A 20,292-nucleotide genomic window follows, 5' to 3' on the forward strand; every position below is an offset into this window, starting at 1 on the left:
GAAAGAAAGAAAGAAAGAAAGAAAGAAAGAAAGAAAGAAAGAAAGAAAGAAAGAAAGAAAGAAAGAAAATTTCCCCAAATTCTATCCTCAGGAAAATATCAGCGGGAAAGAAGCTTCTTTGTTTTTCTCTACTCTCAGGTATTAAGGTATGGGAATGTAAAGAAAAGTATTTATTCACATTCTTTGTTTCTTAGAACTGTCATATGTTGTATTTTCTTTAATCTCTGACACCTCATACAGAGTTCTTTAATGGTTTCTTGACATTACTAATCCCGGTTTCATTCTCTCTTGCACACAAACTTATAACTCACCAGAGGTCATGCATTTTGGACTATTAACAATCTATGGCCAGTCACTAAAGAAAGTTTATTCAAATTATTGCTCGGGACTCTATATAAGAGGAGCAGTCACTAAATGCTAGAGAGTAAAATACAATACTAGGAAAACAGGGTAACTGATCAAGTTATCTTGAATGGCATTTAACTGTTTGCTGTTTAGCTATAAGATGGTATATTAACTATTATGGTATTATTAACTATATTAACAGTGATTAACTCTCAGTCTTCTCAGACAATCTCCTATCTACCATAATCTAACATGTATATAGTAATTTATTGAGGAAGAAAATATTGCTATGCCACTCGTCATTAAGTATATTATAAAAGGAATTTCACTTATAAAGTGCGGGTAAAACATAAAATGTGACTCAGTGAAAAGCACATGGCTTTAGAGTCGGACAGACAGGAGTCAAACAGGACAATTCCTAAAGCAAGTACTGAACCGCTCAGCCTCAGTTTCGTCATCTGTGAACCAGGAATTATAAAACTGTCAAACAGTGTTGTTATGAAGATTAGGTAAAATCATAAAGGCAAAGGGATGCTCTGGGATGTTCAAATGCACTATTCCTCTTAAACATCTCAATGACCATTAAATAGGAAGTCTACAAGATACAGAGCTTAAGACCATCTCCAGTGGTTGAGAGGCTCTGTGGGAAATTACACAGCACATTTCCTCTTCCACTAGACCCAATATTCTTCCTTTTCTAGATTAAAATGAACTCCAGGTCAGCCTTGAAGAAGAAACAGAATAGGCCAGAGAGTATCACGTTCTCCTTGGGTAAGGATTGCTTGGAAGTGCTAAAACCTGAGTTTGTTCTTAGGGCCAGCTAATGAAGCCACCTGCTTCTTCCCTGCCATCCGCCCATCCATCACTTCCATACGTGCCCTGAGCTGGTGGGAACTGTACCTTGGCCAGGTCATCAAGGCACAGAGCTCAAAGTCCACAAATACATGACTGTTTGTATAATCAGAAAAAAGAAAGAATCTCATATTTTATTTTACTTGTCATAGGAAAGGTCTCAAACATGAACTAAATATACAGAAAATTCTAAAAGCCTGTCACACAATATGTTCATTATTTAAAATAACACTCCAATCTTAAAAAATTTGAATTTAAAATAGAAATATTTCAAGGAATTATTTAAAAATTCTTACAGAAAAGGATGCCAAAAAAGTTAATTTTGTTATTCTCTTTCCAACATGAGTTTCAAATCATATAATCTAACGAGGGGGAAAAAAATACAATTTCTTACTGGGTATTTTTAAATTCTAACCACTTACCCCCCACACAGACACTTGAAGGCCGCAATTCCAGGATTTCAGTGCATGACCGATCTAGTATCTAAAAAGGAAAAAAGAAGACCAAGATAGAGAACTAAATTCTAACATGTAAAGTGAATTATAAGATTGCTAATAATCTTAAGGTCTTCTCCTTAACTTCAATAGATGGCAGAGAAAACCTATTAACTATCATATATACAGCTATCAAGCTCTTAGAAAATTTCTGTGCTGTTCTTCAGTATATATTCCAAGACTGTATTCTGTAGGAATCCTTATTTGATTAGAGTAAATACAGATAAGCACAGATAAAGTGGATGTTAACCTCAGCGTCTGGTAGCCGTGAACACAAAGACAACTAAACTTTCTCCGTAGCCATAAAAATCTAAGCTGACTTTTGCTATTAGGCAAAAACAAGAGAGCAAATCAGAACTCCTGCTCAATTATGCTAATTCAGTATGTTTTTATTAAGAGGTTCAATACAAGATTAATAAATAAACACTTCTTTATTTGACTGTGGCGTTTCTATTCGATGTCTCAGCCTCAATTCCCACAGATGCTAATCCCCTTTATATGCACCAAACGTTACACTTGCAGAACACAGGCTCCTTGTATGAGCCAAATATTATCCTCAAAAACACAGACTCTGCACTCCAGCGTTCCCAGAGCACAGGAACAGAATGACTCTTCTTAGCTTGTTCCGAGAAACAGAAACCACCATACAAGGCACAAGGCTACAAGTGAAAAACAACAATGATGAAATAAGCTGCTCCTAAAGGACACAACAATCCCGTCTTTATTTTTAGAACTGCTCTGCACTACATTATCAAATTCAGACAAATTCCAGATGATCTTTGGACGACATTCCTTTCTTGACAGAGTTGAAGACAGATGATATACAGTGGGCTCTAGCATCTCCTGCTCATAACTGGAACAGGAAGGAAGGAAACAGAAACGCTTTCCGTGCTTTCTTTAATAACAGTAGAAGGATAAATTGTCAGACTCTAAAACCCAGCTGGGAATGTTTGTTGCTGAATATGCCTCACTGAGAAGGGGAATCATTTGTACTTTTTAAGATCACTTCCCAGCGAATCCACTTTTCACAAAGCAATTGAAGCTTTAGTGATTGGGAAACAAATATAGTAAAATTTTATGTCTGAGAAATTCTGGATGAGGTCTATTTAAACTCAGAAATGACCAGAGATTGATTCCATAGTCACCCAAAGACCTTTCAGTGCCCAAAGACCTCCTCTTAGTCTGCTTTTTCATCTCCTATAATCAATACTCACTCCTCGGGAGTATGTACTGTTGTTCAATTAAGAATTGGGGAAAGAACTGCGGACCATTGTCATTGTGTGTCACCTCTTGGAGGGGTAGTATCTCAAATCAGTAACATCCTTAAATATTTTAACACTATACAGGTAACAAGGCTCTGAAGGGAACAGAACAGAAATGTTTTGCTAAAGGAATATGGAGCTAAAAAGGTTCCAACTAACAAAAATGGAGCATTATAGCTTTGGCTTTGGCCGATTTGAGATAAAAGGAGAACAGTGAGCCATGCAAATGGAAGGGTCAAAGGAAAACACAAAGCCTCCACACCTATTTTACTTGCCAGCAAGTCTGAAGGAATTTATTTTAAAACAGGTCCCATTAAGAAGGCTCCTATGAAGGAACATCTTTCAGTTCACAATTTCTTTATTAGTTATTTTAGGCACACCTCTAGCGGCATTACTGAGAAATGTTTCAAGCATCAGGAAAAATTATGAGAGGTTTAAAGATTGAATCCGTTGGAAATTGCAACCATTTTTTAAAGATTCATTAGAATAAGGTACATGAAGAAATTACAAGATTTTCCAAAGGCCATGTCAAAGAAGATGCAACCCAGAATGACCTGTGTGAATTTCTAAAATTGTACTGGTTTTCTCTCTCCTACCATAATTAAATCAGATCTCAAAATATTTAAGACACATGTGTGTATCTTGTCTTCCTCTTTTAATTTGACGTAATCCATTGAATAGTTTTAAAATGATAGTTTGAGGGGTGCCTGGGTGGCTCAGTGGGTTAAGCGTTCCACTCATGATTTTAGCTCAGGTCATGATCTTAGGGTGGTGAGATCGAGCCCCGCATTGGGCTCCTTGCTGGACGTGGAGCCTGCTTGAGATTCTCTCGCCCTCTGCCACTCTCTCCTGCCTAATCTCCCTCTCTAAATATAAATAAATAAATAAATAAATAAATAAATAAATAAATAATAAAAATCAAAAAATAATATGATAGTTCCAACAGCAAGATCAAATGATCAGTTCTTACGGTGTTGTCCTGAAGGACTATTGTTGCTATACATTTCCGAAGCCAGACCCTGTTTATCCCCTGTAGGGTATTTTGATTTTAAAGAAAAGGTTCAAGATCATTTAGAAATTTATTTTCTATTCAAGTCTGAGATTAAAGAAATCAAGTTATGTTAAGCAGAAACTAAGAATAGCTGAAGATTGGTTACATATTGCAGTAAATTGTATAATATACATTGATACCTCAGAATACACTTACATTAGTTTAATATTTGTACTTATTTTAATAAAATGAATTTTATAGAAATGATATTACTGAATGGAAAAGTGACTCGGGGAACACATTCATTGAAAGGCAAGCAGTTTAGACCATGAGTCATAAAAGTGGCATCACCATCTGAAGGAATCCAGTTGAATTCCCCACAGGACATTACCTGCCCTTTTCTAAAGTTTGTTGTGATTTTTTTTTTTTAATTTCTTTGGACCTTATGTTAAATTAGTTGGGTATATGAATCACCTCCTCTATTAAAAGACAAACTCTTTTAAAACAGGTCCCATTAAGAAGGCTCCTATGAAGGAACATCTTTCAGTTCACAATTTCTTTATTAGTTATTTTAGGCACACCTCTAGCGGCATTACTGAGAAATGTTTCCATTTCTGTGAGTATAAAAGGAGGATATTATACTGTACAATCCTCTTGGGACCAGCACATGGTTCTGTACACACAGTACAACCAATAAATGTTTAGGGAATATAGATTGCATGAATTAATGAGAATATTAAAAATATCTACCTAGTAAGCAAGTCACAATCATATTATGACTAAAATAAGGCAGAATAAAGTTAATTTATGTGCAAAGCATCTAGCCCTCCAATAAACTGTGAATGCCAGAAATCCAGAAACCCATAATGTGAAACGAAGTTCACCCAAATGAAAAACAATCAAAGAGAGGGAAAGAGAATGTGGTGGGAAAAGAAGAGAGAAAAGAAAGTGTGTGCATTTTTAAAAAATAAAATTTGTCCTAAATTTGGTTTTTCCATCTAGAGTTTACCATCTAGAGTCCCTATATTAAGAAAATAACTAGAAGTCAAAATAATTCAATGTTTGTATGCAGATAGTTTCCATCATTAAATTTTTTAAACAATCAGTTCCATAAACATGAAACAGTTTATAATCTATCTCAGTACAAGCAATTGCACACAAGTTCAAATGTTCAAGATATCAAAATAGGTCTATTATATTAAAATTGTCATCACTAAATGACAACTGAAAGAGAGGACAAATATTTTAAACACTCTCATTAATTTTTACTAAATTAAATACTGTTACTGATTGATTGAACATTGGATCAGGTGTCCCATCTACGATAATTGACATATTATCTTTCATACTCTGCACTTCCATCATTGTACAACAGAGCATCTTGTAAGGATGTTTCTTCAAATATGTGTTGCCATCTGTCTTCATTATATCTCAATAGAAACAGAAAATAGTTTCCACTAAAGGTCAGCCTTGGTTGACATCAGAGAGAGCTAATAGCACCATAGACCAAATTTAAAGACAAGCCAAATGCTATTAATAAAACCAGGGCACTTTAAGTCATGCACACACTAGATGCAAAATTGCATCATTTGAGATTCTGAAGTCCATTTATATATATATATATAAATTGGCAAAGAATTTGATGCTTACCATGGGAAAAAAGTATACTACTAAAGCATCTGTTTACTCACAAGCATCAGTTCACTCAAAAAGTAATATTAGTGTTAAGGAATAATTACAAATGAAAATAACAGGTACATTATTACTTACTCCCTACTTTTAAGTCCCCAAATATTAATATGGATAACAAAAGCCAAATTTACTAAAAGTCAAACTTCCTAAATTTAGTACAAATATCAGAAGTCAAAAATTCAAAAGAATTTCTAACAATGGTAGTAATAATTATCATTTCTTGGGAACTTATTATGTTCCAGGAACTATGCTAAGCACTTTACCTGAATTTCTTCAGTTAGTCCTCTCAAGTCTTATGAATACATACTATTTTTATCCCCACTTTACAGATGAGAAAACTGAGGTTTTAGAGAGGTCTTTTTAATTTTAGTTTTTGAAATAAGAACGATTACTTTTTAAGTAGCAGAGTCAGATCTCCTCAAGTTTGATTGACTCTAAAGCCTGTTCTACCCAGTGCACTCTGCTACCCTCCAGGCTTGTGATAGACAGTCTACCACATTACAAAATCTAGTATCTAACAAACTACTGAAAATTTATCTGCCTGTTTTGCCTGGATTCCTTTTATACTATCAAAACATTCTAAAATCTATCTTATTTCTTATCTTCAAGAGTATGTCACTAAGCTTTCACCTACATTTGTTGGGGTTTTATAGATTTGTTTTAAAATTCCCAATCCCGGGATGCCTGGGTGGCTCAGTCGGTTAAAGCGGCTGCCTTCGGCTCAGGTCATGATCCCAGGGTCCTGGGATCGAGTCCCGCATCGGGCTCCCTGCTCGGCGGGGAGCCTGCTTCTCCCTCTCCCGCTCCCCCTGCTTGTGCTCGCTTGCTCTCTCTCTCTCTCTGACAAATAAATAAATAAAATCTTCAAAAAAATAAAAATAAAAAAAATAAAAAATAAAATAAAATTCCCAATCCCAAGGCACCTGAGTGGCTCAGTCGGTTAAGCGTCCGACTCTTGATCTCAGCTCAGGTCTTGGTCTCAGGGTAGTGAGTTCAAGCCCTGCACTGGGCTCCACACTGGCTATGGAGCCTACTTCAAAAAAAAAAAAAAAATTCCCAATTCCACTGATTTGAATAAGTCAACGTTTTAGATCTTCTTATGAATTAGTAACATACAGAATATGCAAATGATTAGGGCCCTCTCTCTTTTGATTAATTTTTCCTCGATTGTCTTATTTTAGTATTGCTTTCTATCTCAGATTTGTTTTGTACAGATAAAACACTTGTACTTTTCACTTCTCAGAATAACCCAGAACCTACAAGACAAGAGAGGCTATACTACAACAACAAGAGGTCCTAACTCTGGTCTGGGGGTACAGCAAGCACTTGGAAAAAGAAAATCAAACTGGCTTAGAAAAACTAATTTGTTATCTGAACACATTTTCTTTCATAAAAGCAATGATGTCAATGGCATTTAAGGGCATTTAGGTTTCATACATTTCTGGAACTTGCCTGAATCCTAGGAACAGAAAGGATATTCAGAACCAGGAGGCAGAAGGTTGGGGTTTTTTTTGTTTCATTTTCTTTTGTTTTTCTCCATTTTTTTGGACATGGAACAGACTTTAGGTGAATTTTTGATACAGAATGAGTTAGTCTTTCTCTCTCCCTCGCTCATTGTCTCAGCTAGGTTGCTAGACACACACAGACACATTCTAAACACAATCATTATCCAGGTTTTCTATTACCCAAAATATTCCATTTCAATGTGGTTGTTCTCATCTTATGACCTCATTCATACCAATGTATGAATGCAAATATATGAAATGATGACCCCCCAAACAACCTAGATAAGGTTATACCCTGAAGAGAAATTTTTTAAACCAGGAAAATTCTTATACATGGAAATTCTGACAGCATAACCATTTAATAAAGCAAGAAATGCAAGCAGAATGAGGGAAAATGTTTTCTAAAATGGGATGCCTAGGGGCGCCTGGGTAGCTCAGTCGGTTAGGCATCTGCCTTCGGCTCAGGTCTTGATCCCAGGGTCCTGGGATCGAGCCCCGCATCGGGCTCCCTGCTCAGCGGGAAGCCTGCTTCTCCCTCTCCCACTCCCCCTGCTTGTATTCCCTCTCTCGCTATCTCTCTCTGTCAAATAGATAAATAAAATCTTTAAAAAAAATTTTTTTAAATGGGATGCCCACATTGGAAAATGAGGTCTGCTTATATGTCTGCCTGATGGAGGTCTGTTCCCCTGCAGTTCTTTTCTTGGTTTCTTTCCCTCTTAGGAATGTTTGTGAACCACAGACTCTTTAAAAACTTTTTAACCTACAGCTGCACCCACAGGGCACAGGTTGGGTAGGAGATGAAGGTGTGAACTCCAGGAGAGAGAGGTCTAGGCAGAGCAGCTGTTGGTATACACAAGACCATCTGCAAGACTTGTGTTTATAAGCCAGTACAAATCTATAATAGAAAAGAAGTTAAAATACATAGAATTCTAAATTCTAGTACTTTGTATAAAAATTCTACACTCCAACATGTTGCCCCAAACTGTGAATTAAATGCCTAAAGATGGTTTTATATATTTAATCTCTATAATCACAGTCACTATCCTTTCTCATGAACAAAACATTCTGTCCTATTTAAAATGTATTTGTCTTGGGGCGCCTAGGTGCCTCAGTCAGTGAAGCCTCGGACTCCTGCTTTTGGCTCAAGTCATGATCTTAGTGTCGTGGGATAGAGCCCTAACCCGAGCCCTGCATACAGCTCTGTGCTCAGCACTAAGTATGCTTGGGGTTCTCTCCCTTTCCCTCTCTCTACCCCTCTGCTCCTCTCCCACGCACATGTGCACACACACTTTCTCTCTCTCAAATAAAAATATAAATAACCTTAAAAAAAAATGAAAAATAACATGTATTTGTCCTGACTGCTACCTTTTAAACATATGATAAAGCCTGCCCTGTATTATGATAATAAAGTAAAACCCAAATATTGCCCGTTTTCCAAGTTGTTTGGGATAAAACTGCAAGTGGAACGACAGCATTCACTCATACAAATTATAATTATTTTCTATTGTTTCCCATCCAATTTTAATTCATTATTTGTGCAATTCTGATCACCCAAATACTCTCATTAGTTCAGTGTACACTGCAAATACTAATTTCATGGCATTTCTCTATTTGCCAAGGGAGAGGGATAGAATAAGATAAGGTTATTTTTGCCTCCCTCTAGGTTAGTTTTCGGTTAGCAGTAAGACCAGATGCAGCCTTAGGACCTGACCTTGTGCTTTCTGGCCTCTCTCAGTATAGACGTTTGGCAGAAGATCAAAATAGAGCCCATTGTGCTGTCCCTTCTCTGCAGAGGGACTTGAACGAAGTATCAGAATGGTGCTTCATTCCGACTACTCCAGGAATGTTCCAAATTAATTGGGATTGAGCCTACATCTAGTGTCATGTGGTCAGATTGCAGGATTTCACTCTAGGCCAAATTTACTTACAAAGTAACAAGCAGCAGACATGCACTCTGGAGCCTGAATTGGCAGTTTGTAGGAGTGGAGGCGAGAACAACTGCTAAATCAGACACAACTCTTAAGAATCCTATTCTTACACTCCTATGCTTACAAAGCATTTATCTTGCTTCCCTATAAGGTTACACTCAGGGTGCCTGGGTGGCTCAGACGGTTAAGCGTCTGCCTTCGGCTCAGGTCATGATCCCAGGGTCCTGGGATCGAGTCCTGCATCGGCTCCCTGCTCCGTGGGAGCCTGCTTCTCCCTCTGCTCCTCTCTCTCACTCTTTCTCTCTCATGAATAAATAAATAAAAATCCTTAAAAAAATAAATAAATAAAGTTACAATCACATCTTTATAACTACTGAATAATAATCAGGTAAAATGGCAGTATTATCAAGCAGAAATAACCAGATAGCACCATATTTGATTTCTTCTCTCTGAGATATTTTAAGATGTATATGAAACCATATATTGATTTAAGATCTTGTAAGTTCCTCAGCATGTTTACATAATGCACACATGTTATAATAACAGATATGGAACATGGAAGAAGTAGTAGAAGCCATATTATGGCCTGAATGTCGATAGTTGTGGCCTTTTTCTTCTGGCATTTAAGATAAAATGGGATTAATTAGTAGAAAACTGTTGAGATAGAGCCAACATAAAAATTTAACATGGGATGAGTTAAGATGGGGGAATGAAGGCAGCATATGACTTAGGACATGCAGCGTCTTTGAAGTTGATGTTGAACGTTGGAGACATATCTAGGTTTTATGGTTTGAAGATCAAGCAATCAGTTTAAAAAAAAGAAATTTCCCACAACTAATATAAACCAAAACAGATTTTAAAATCTGTACTTTTTCCAATTTCTAAATGGCAATAGGAATGTTATTATATTTGGAAAATAGAATAGAGCCCATTCCAGAAGAAACTAGGTAAACACTTTTTTAATGAATGATAATACCATATATTCAAACCCGATCTAATATAAAAAGTAGATAACACAATATATTAAAAATAGCAGCTGCTCAATTAATGTTTATTGAATTAATTGAAAAGTAAATGTAAAACTTTCTAATAAAAAGCATGAGCATTTTGACTATAAGACAAATAAATGAGGTAACAATGAACAGTTAAGCATATAAAAAATACAGCTTAATTAGGCGCTACCTGAATTAATCAAATCACATCTTCAGTCACACACAGTGAAGAGAAAGCTTATTTTGCATAGTATAAACTTTCGTAATCAATGGCACCGATAAGGCAATGAGCCAAATGGAAAAAAAAACTTAAGAAACAATAAAAACAACACGAAAAGATACATGAACTTAATATATGTATGTATCTTTATTTTTTTTTAAGATTTTTATTTATTTATTTGAGAGAGAGAGAATGAGAGATAGAGAGCACGAGAGGAAAGAGGGTCAGAGGGAGAAGCAGACTCCCTGCTGAGCAGGGAGCCCGATGTGGGACTCGATCCCGGGACTCCAGGATCATGACCTGAGCCGAAGGCAGTCGCTTAACCAACTGAGCCACCCAGGCGCCCCCATATGTATCTTTAAAAAAGAGGTTAATTCTAGATAGGCTATGTGAAAAGAGAAAAAAAAATTAAATCCCATTGACTGGTTTCCTTTGTGACCTCATTTGTAAAAGCCAATTCTAAATATTAAAGATTTTTTCCCAAAAATAGATTATTTCATTACAATTAAATCCAATATGCTACCTAGACATCAATAACATTTTCTTCAACTTTATTAAAAATTAAAAATATTCATTGTAGCAATAAATTTCTAACACCAACTTTGGGTACATAACGTCATCTACAACAGAACATTATAGATAATTTACAAGCACCCTAGGTATGTCCTTAACAGAAACTGCTAATTTCCATGACATACAACATGTCAGAAAATATCAGTAAGGTTAATAATAAATCTAAAAAAGCAAGTTTTTTTCCTTATTCATTGAGCAGCTTTAAGCACTACAGGAGTTCTTCCTAATATGAAGGATTCCAAGTTTATATCTCATAAGGAAAAATCACTGAACAGCATTATTCCCAAGGTCCCAACAAAATGAGGCCTTAGTAATTAGCCATACGTATGCATAAAATAAGCAGCTAAAACAATTGTAAGGATGTTTTCACAATCTTCTCTTGTTTGCTTTTTAGCTTTCAGTATTCAGATGATCTTTATTTTCTCTCTGGCTGCCAAACATCCCTATCAAATGTATTTTTCTTTAAGAGGTAATATGTCAATGAAAAACAATTATAATTTGTAATCATGGGGCACCAGCGGGCTCGGTCCACCAAGCATGCGACGCTTGATCTCAGCGTTGAGGGTTCGAGCCCCACGCCGGGTATAGAGATTACTTTAAAATAATAAAATCTTCTTAAAAAATTATTTGTAAGCACATGTTTTGGATGAGTTCATTTTTTAAAAAAAAGCTTGGAGCTTCAAAATACGAGTTGCTCAATACAGTGCGCTCTACACTGGCCCATTGCTAAAAATGGATTCTCTCTTCCTTAGCAAGTAAGCGAGTTGTATAAGCACAAGTGACAAACTTTTAAACAAACTTTTACTCTAAGAAATCTAAGGAAGAATGTGAGTTATAATCATTGCCTTTTACTCTTCTCAGCTCCGAACATAACAGATAAATAGTTCTGATTATACTGTTGGTGAAAATGCCCCCATGTTACAAATCGCGACACAAAAACCCCAAATGACGTTTAAGCTCCTCTGCATCTCACAATTGAATTTTCATAACAAATCATATTAGCAGGTCTTCCTTTCTCACTACAACATAGAAATCTGCAAAAAAATGGATTGTGATTTGAAACAAAAGCTTATCTGCCTCCACCTTTTTTTTCTTTTGTTTTTTCGGTCAGCACAAACTCAGAATAAGCATTTAATGCTTTCTTAAAGGATGAATAGACTTCCCATAAAAATCACATTGAAATTATGGATAAAGTTATAACAAATATACTATTTGTTTAAGAATCTAAAGAAATTGAATCCCAACACGTTTCTCCCTCTGATACATGTAGTATTTCATATTAGTCCTATTTACCCACTCTCTTGTTTTGTTAACTGAAATATGAAATCTATCTGCTAAGCATTCTAAGTCTTTGCTCTGTTTGAGTTTTCAAAATCCAGAGGGGCAAATAAAATATTTCCTTATGCCGCAAGAATAGAAAAACAAAGCCTTACCAGCTCTCCTATGAGCTTTACAATCAAACACCTATGCCTGAAAACGGTGAACTTAGAAAAGTCAAAGGTGCCATGTCCATATTTGTAACCCAACACCAGAAAAGCGTCTTAAACACAGTATTCAAAAAATGCTTCCAAATAAATTGGGAATTATTATATTTGGGGAAAAATGAGATATAACTGAGAAATAATGCATTTATCCATTATAATTTATACTGGTGGTACATTTAAGCTATAAATCTTAACCATTTTATCCTCCTATTCAATGTCCTTCTACTTGATTGAATTTGCTTTCAAGAACAGATGAGCCTCTAAAGGTCATCTTTTTTTTTTTTAAAGATTTATTTATTTATTTGAGAGAGCGAGAATGAGAGAGAGAGAGTACATGAGAGGGGGTAGGGTCAGAGGGAGAAGCAGGCTCCCTGCTCAGCAAGGAGCCTGATGTGGGACTCGATCCCAGGACTCCGGGATCATGACCTGAGCCGAAGGCAGACGCTTAACCGACTGAGCCACCCAGGCGCCCTAAAGGTCATCTTTTGGAGCCCAAACAGACTGGTGTTAAGGAAATAAACATTTGGCACTTCATTTGGGCTATATAACCCAATGGTACCAGTTTAGTTTTTTCACAAAATATCACAAAGCTGTATATATTAAAAGTAGATTTGATTTTCCTAAACTACAGTCCCAAAGAAAGAAAAAGAATAATATTATTAAGTAAAATTATCATGCAAATGCAAACAGAGCATTGGAATATGGACATCAAGTTAAGATTATAAAATTTCAGTACATAAAATGAATAACTTAAGGGCGCCTGGGTGGCTCAGTTGGTTAAGCCACTGCCTTCGGCTCAGGTCATGATCCTGGAGTCCCGGGATCGAGTCCCGCATCGAGCTCCCTGCTCGGCGGGGAGTCTGCTTCTCCCTCTGACCCTCTCCCCTCTCATGTGCTCTCTCTCTCTCTCATTCTTTCTCTCAAATAAATAAATAAAATCTTTAAAAAAAATGAATAACTTAAAACAAATGTTCAATTTGTATTTTTTAGTTTATTGGAATTTGGAAGGAAGGAAGCACCTTGTTAGAATATATGGCAAAAATATTTTAAAGGTATTTGAATATAATGGACTGCAATAGCTATTGAATTGTTTTCCTACCAAGAACACTTTTTCACCCTTAACGTGTATATGAACAGTATTCCCTTGGTATTGAGGAAATTGTTCTCCACTCCATGTGGTCTTTAGTGAGGCTATGGATCATGATGTCTTCTCCCTCTCCGCCTTGCTGCCCACCTCTTGTCACCGGGTAGACATATTACTCTGGCTGGTCTAAGTATGTGACAGGAATGAGCACTTGACTCAGAGTCCTTGTCTAGGACAGAATATACTGATGCCCCAAAATGACAGCTCGCTCTTTCCAAAGCTAACTGGTCCCAAAGCCTGAAATCTTTGGCATCTGATACTCATTTGAACAAGGAAAGAATGAGACAAACAAAATCATAGGTAAAATTGACGAAGAGAGGTCGTAAGAACATGAGTTGATTCTCTGGATCTAATTGCACTTGAGGCAATTTCCTCCCTCTGGACGACCCAGTTATATAAGACAGTAACCTCTTTTTCCTCTTAAGCTAGTATGAACTTGGTTTTTGTAGCCATAGTCATAATACAGAAGAATATCAATAAGAAATGAAATCAAAGTTATATGGAATCATAAGTCAATTCAAAGTAAAGTATTCGGGGCGCCTGGGTGGATCAGTCATTAAGCGTCTGTGTTTGGCTCAGGTCATGATCTCAGGGTCCTGGGATGGAGCCCCGCATTGGGCTCCCTGCTGTGCGGGAAGCCTGCTTCTCCCTCTCCCACTCCCTCTGCTTGTGTTCCTGCTCTCGCTGTGTCTCTCTTTCTCTGTCAAATAAATAAATAAAATCTTGAAAAAAAAAAGTAAAGTATTCTCTGGTAAAAAAAAAAAAAAGTTTTTTTTAATGCTTAAATACACCATAACCATATTATAAAAACATGAAAATATGTTCAAAAAGCACAGATTTTATTTATTCATTCATTGATAAATATGAATTAAGCAATTAACTACCTACCCAATGCTATATATTAGACCCTGGGCCAAAAAAAGGAGGAGAAGGAACTCCTCCGTGGAATGCTACCATCCACGGCCTTCCTATCAGCCCAAACTTCCTACCACTGATGTGAACGATATTATCATGAGACACTTCATCTACATTCAGTACTAAAGATCCTTGGATAAACAGAAGCCCAGAAGAAGCTGATTTATAGTGAGCATCACATTATAGCCAGTCTTTTTTTAAAGAGTCCCAGAAACTGATTTCCAATTTCGAGCAAGTTCTACCAGTTTGGGTTTTTTCCTGTGAATATATCTTTATAGTTAGCTCAGACTTTAGATTTTTTTTTTTAACAAACCATGATTTTATAAATAGAGATTTCCACAACTAAGCAGTCAACATTCATAGCAGAACGTGCTAAAATCACTTAAGCTGAGGTCTTATCAGATAGTTCATTAGGTACCTCTTCTATGAAAATTATTTGCCTATAAAGAAAATGATTTTGCAGTGTCTTCTCATTTCATTAAAACATAATGGAGGCAGCTTTCTTAGAAACTTTTCAAAAACAACACCACCACTGCTACCAACAACAATAGACATCACTGATAAAAACAATTTGGTGCCAAGTTCAGATGAAGCTTACATTTTCAGCACTTTGAATGAGGTTATTTTTGAAATGTATATTGTACTTTGTTCCCTTTATGAATAATCTAGTTCAGTTTTATTTAAATTTCCTACACGTATGAGTTATCATTCCCTTCTTATTTATATTTATGCTCCTCTACTTCCCCATTAGGTATTTAAGAACTCTGGCATTAGCTGCCATCACCTAGGATATAGTGTTCTTAATTCTTTTGGATCTGGGTTATTTATAAAATCAGTTTCACAACTGATTCATCTCTTCTGCTTAATACATTCTGAGGTACTCCATCAAAAAATAATTGTGGAAATAATTGCAAAGAGTATAACATCCCAAGGTCTTGTTTTTAGGGGGAAAAAAAGGGAGGGAGGTTTTTCACAGAGTACTTTTATTTTTATTCTTTCCATGTTATTCACCAATCTGTGGTTTTGTTTTATTTTGAATGCTACCATCCATGGCACTACCTAATGAAACGCTGCACCACATGGTGCTCACATGTCAGTCTGACTAGTTCAACTAAAATTTCATTTTCAAAGAAAAGCCTTGCAACCACCTTTCCAAGAAACCAAAAATAATTGTTTAACATTCTAAGATATTACAGATAATCTAAAGTGGAAAATATAAGAATTATATCCCTGTTTTTATGGGCAACTGGAAGGGAGAAAACACAAAAGGAGGAACAATGAGTCAACTCTGAAGTTTTCTGACTTGCACATTTCCCTGGACCTCCACATCCCTAAGGGACATGCCCCATGGGGATTCCCCAGGTCCAATTCAACTTCTCCCTCTGCCCTTCTGCCTGATTCCACCATGTCCTCTAGCACTCCAGCCCCTCTGTAAAAAGAGCCTTCACCCTCCCTGCTTCCCATTATTCAGAGTAGTCGGGGGCAAAATGCCCAAGTTACAGCTGACTCCCCTCTCCGTCCTTTTCAACCAATATCCAGGGTTCTCTCAGGTTCTATTAACTTTGTAAGGTCTCTCGAATTCACCTTCTTATTTCCAGTTTCACTGCCATCCCAATAATAACAACAGCAACAAATATTTTCCAGAGCCGTCAGAGCCTGGCTCAGCAAGAGAAAAGCTGTTCCCTCGAGGTTCTGCCCCACCCTATTCCTGACATGATTCTGACCAGGGCATGTTTTCCTTATGGTCCTTGACCTACTTTTACTGGGACAGACCTAGAATCTCAGTACCTAAAATACACCCTAAGTAACTATGGTCCATTGAAGATGTTGTTTCCCCTTCAACAACTAGGTTTCTACTCTGAATCACTAAACAGCTCTACAAGTTCCCCAACAAGAACTGTAGCTCTTTTCTAAACGCAAAGTCCCAAAATTCTACATAGTGTTTGTCCTGAGAGTCTTTCCCAGTTGCTGGCTGGGCCCGAGTCCCAAGGCCTAAGGATTTGGAACTATTTGATTTTGCTTAGCTACACCATCTAGAAGTCCCTGTAGATTTGATCCTCTCACATATCAAGGCCATACCCTTTTAGACCTAAGTCATTATTTAGAAGTCCAGCCATCTCTCTCAGTGGACTGCCCTGCAGAAAGATCAATAACCCCATCCTACACGCTCCCAACTTCTGACATTCTTAGCTTTCTACCAAATGTTCGAAAGCCCCACCCTTCTGAGTTAGACCATTCCTAATCATTATCTCATTTAATTCACAAAACAACCCAAAGAAATAGAATTGTCCCCATTTGACTTGATGAGAATTTTAAAATCAGAGAGATTACATGATAGAAAGTACACAACGTCACATAGCTAGGCAGTGGCGGAGTTGGAACTCACACTCCGGTCTTCCTATTCCCAATTTCATACTGTCTTCACTATATTAGGTTTCCTTTTACCATGTCTCTCACAAGGACTCTTGCAAGAGACTTATAACACACCTTTCTGTCTTCCAAATTATCCTATACATTACCATAAGGATATTCTTCCTAAACGTTCTCAGCCAACATGAAAACCTCATCCTTAAGTTGCTCTTCCATCATTCTCCAATTACTTATGAAATAAGTGCCACTTCCCCATTCAAACATTTGAGAGTTTCCATAATCTGGATCCAGCCTGCCTGTCAACGTTTATCCCTCATTACTCCTCCATAATCCAAGCCAGGCCACATTCCCTCCTGTGCCTCAGCCACTCAGCCCAGGCTCTTTCTGAAGTTCTATATCCCTTGTTTCTAATTTACTCCAACTGTCAGAGCACAGTTCAAATTCCACCACCAAAAGTCTCCCAGGACTTCATATATCCAAACTTATCCTATCCTTCTGTTAACTTTATTCTAGCCATATTGGCATCTTAACGCAAACTGCAAGATAGGATTCCTCTCTATCAGCCAGAGTGACTCACCAAACTTTCCCGCCTCCTCCTTAACCCCACATTCTGTAATTCTTGCAGAGACCACCATATTCATAACCTCAAGTCATCATTATTTTCAAGCTCCTTTAGAACAGAGAATTTGTCTTTTTTATGTCCCCTCTTCCAAGCTTAACACAGTGCCCTAAGCATGGTTAGAACTCAATAAATGAGTGGATGAAAGAATAAATCAGATAATGGGGGGAATGGAGGTGAAAAAGAGGAAAAGTTTTCACCAGCATCTACTTGAGCGAATAATGAATTTTAAACTTTCATATTCCTAATTAAGGTTGGAGATTAAACCAATATTCTGAAAACTATTAGATATCATGTTTGCCTGGATAGAAATCTAAAATTTTGAAATGATTTATTTCATTCCAAATAAAAACAAAACGTGAAAAAGATTTTCTGAATCAAATAAATTTTAGAGAAGGTATTAAATTGTTAACATGCAAAATGTTCATAACAAAGGCCTTCTCCAGTCACTCACTTTTGAAGTTATAAGAGAAAGAACCACTACAGCGTGCCTTTTCTCTCTCTCTTTTTTTAACCACAATGAAGGAAGGCTCCAAAATGAAACTCCTATCCTTGCTGATTAAGAAGTTGATTCTGAACAAACTATGCCTTAACAAAATGTGATTTACAGCAAGGGGACCAGACCATCTAGGTCACTGGATTTGGGTGGGCCAGGGAGGGAGGACAAAGAAAACAAGAAAATCAGCTTACATTTTTTTCTCAATTAAAGATTAACTCCAAAGAAATTAATTCATTGACAGTAAGGCCAGGTATATGAATAACTTCCAGAAAAAAAAAAAAAATTATCTCTCAATTTAGCAAATATCTTGCCTTCAAAGTACCAGACACCTGAAAGACTTAAATTTTCTGACTATTTACATTTGCTTAGTTTTGCACAAATCCATTCCACAGTATAATTTTTTTCATCCACTAGTTTGGTAAATCATAAAGAATAAAGGGATAGTCTCTTCTCTCTGCCCTTACCCTGAAATAGATACAGTATATTTGTTTTAAATACCAAATATAATTTTTTGAAGATAAGATGGTACTTTGTAAGTATAAAGTGCAATTCAAATTTAAGGCAGAATTATAGCTTTTGTATATTACCTGAGATGGAGCAATCTCTGCCTTGAAGGGACGTAAAGTGCTTGAATTGTCTTAAACTTCTACAAAGTGAGCAAAATCCCAAGCTATCATCATGTCGATAAAAATCTCAACCATTAGTTAGACCAACTTTGGTTGTAATGACTCTATTTGTCTGTCAACTCTGACATGTGACTACCACTCTGGTTTCCCCAGAGGCTGGCTTCCCTAAGGATAATTTACTCCTTTTTTTCACAAAATAGCTTAAGTTTAACTATATTAGAATGAACACTATACCCATCAGCCCCCACCAGATGAAACTCAAGAGGCTTTGCTTGCAATTTGTGGCTAAAATAACACAAATCTTTCTAACTGTTTGCCAACTCTTTCAACATAACTTACTCAAGCTAAAGTCCATGAAGAACTTCAGGCCAGAAAGACTGTAGTTAGAAATTCCACTCTAAAGTTTCCCTAATACAAATAAAATAGATGGAACTTAACAAATAAATATAACAAAACAACTTTATCTCCTCTGGTAGTCAACTACCAATTCTTTGAAGGAGAAATACGCAGTCACAGCCTACAGAGAGTTTTAAAAACCAATTAGTCACCGAGGATTTTGAATCGAACCTTTTATACAGAGGGGAAAAAAAAAAAAAATTCCAAAGGGAGTAACCCAGAGACGTCTTCTCTCCTTCCCTCTATAATTGTAAAAATAACTGCAAATTCCCCAGCATAAATTTAAAATACAATCCACTGTTTTGTTTATTTACAGGATCAAATTATCCTCTCTTTTGCATTGTCCATCCATTTTCCTGTATTTTAAAACAAATCACAGTTACAGAGTATTTACCTTGAATCCAAATATAAATCCACATAAATATTCATATAAATATGAATCCAAATATTTCCTTTTTTTATCTCGCAATTTTTTCTAAATACTAAACATAATTAAACTCTTAAAATAATAAAACACTGTTCCTGTATTTACATTCGGCCTGTCCACTAGATGTACTGATATGTAATAGAACCAAATCATTTTTTTTTCCTTTGAAAAGTTCCATGAATTAGGGGGAAAAAACCTATAGGCTACTTAAAAATAAAATCAATCGATCTCACTTGGTTTCTGAAAAACATGATCTTTAAAGAGAAATTTTAAATGCCAGAACCAAATGTCCGAAGACCCTGAGACTTATCTTTTTTTTCCCTTCAGTAAATACCTAAAGATGAAAGGAAAAGCTTTGACTTAGAGAATATATATTATTCACTTCCATCATAGGATGGTGTTTACCAAAATATCATAAATACTTAATAGCAACTGTTCCAAGTGCTTCTAGCAAAAGGCAGTAAAATGAAACATAAACCTCAGCTGTGAAACCTAAGAGTTTTGCTTTGCATTTCATCATCCCACTTCCCCTTACCCTCTTTAGGGGACCCCCGATTCTAACAATCACCAGAGACAGTGCAACTGAATTCCAAACAGAAATATTATGAGCTCCAGTGAAACGATTAATCATTAAAAGGGAAAGAACGACGGCAGTCAGATACTCAGCCGCTGGTGCACGGTGCCTGGCTGATAGCTAAGAAACACCATGTTTGGAGGAGGGAGACATCACATTTTCCAATTCAAATTTTTACTTTATCTTCTGGAAAGCCTATAAAACTTCCAAGATATCAAGAGAATGAGGAACTCCATGCTCACAGGGTGGAAGTGTCTAAGACTATTCATGAAGATCTTAAACTTGGAATCTCAAACCCAAGCTCACAGAGTTCAATTTATAAGCATTAATACCAACAATTAACACCAACAAAATCCAGATCTTTAGAATTAATGCCTTGTTCTC

The 20,292-nt window shown here is 36.5% G+C and overlaps 1 protein-coding gene across 4 annotated transcripts in view; it reads right to left on the reverse strand.

Moving 5' to 3' along the window:
- ANTXR2 (ANTXR cell adhesion molecule 2) overlaps window positions 1–20,292 on the reverse strand; it is a 149,799-nt gene that overhangs the window by 111,314 nt on the left and 18,193 nt on the right. For all 4 annotated transcript variants that reach the window (XR_004819907.1, XM_035726045.1, XM_035726044.1 and 1 more), the window contains one exon: window positions 1,620–1,680. Coding sequence is in view for 3 of the 4 variants with exons in the window: in XM_035726045.1 (XP_035581938.1) it covers window positions 1,620–1,680 (61 nt within the window). In the remaining variant the exon portion in view is untranslated. The remainder of the gene's footprint in view (window positions 1–1,619; window positions 1,681–20,292) is intronic.

Source organism: Zalophus californianus, chromosome 2, assembly GCF_009762305.2.
Source record: "Zalophus californianus isolate mZalCal1 chromosome 2, mZalCal1.pri.v2, whole genome shotgun sequence".
NCBI lineage: Eukaryota > Metazoa > Chordata > Mammalia > Carnivora > Otariidae > Zalophus > Zalophus californianus.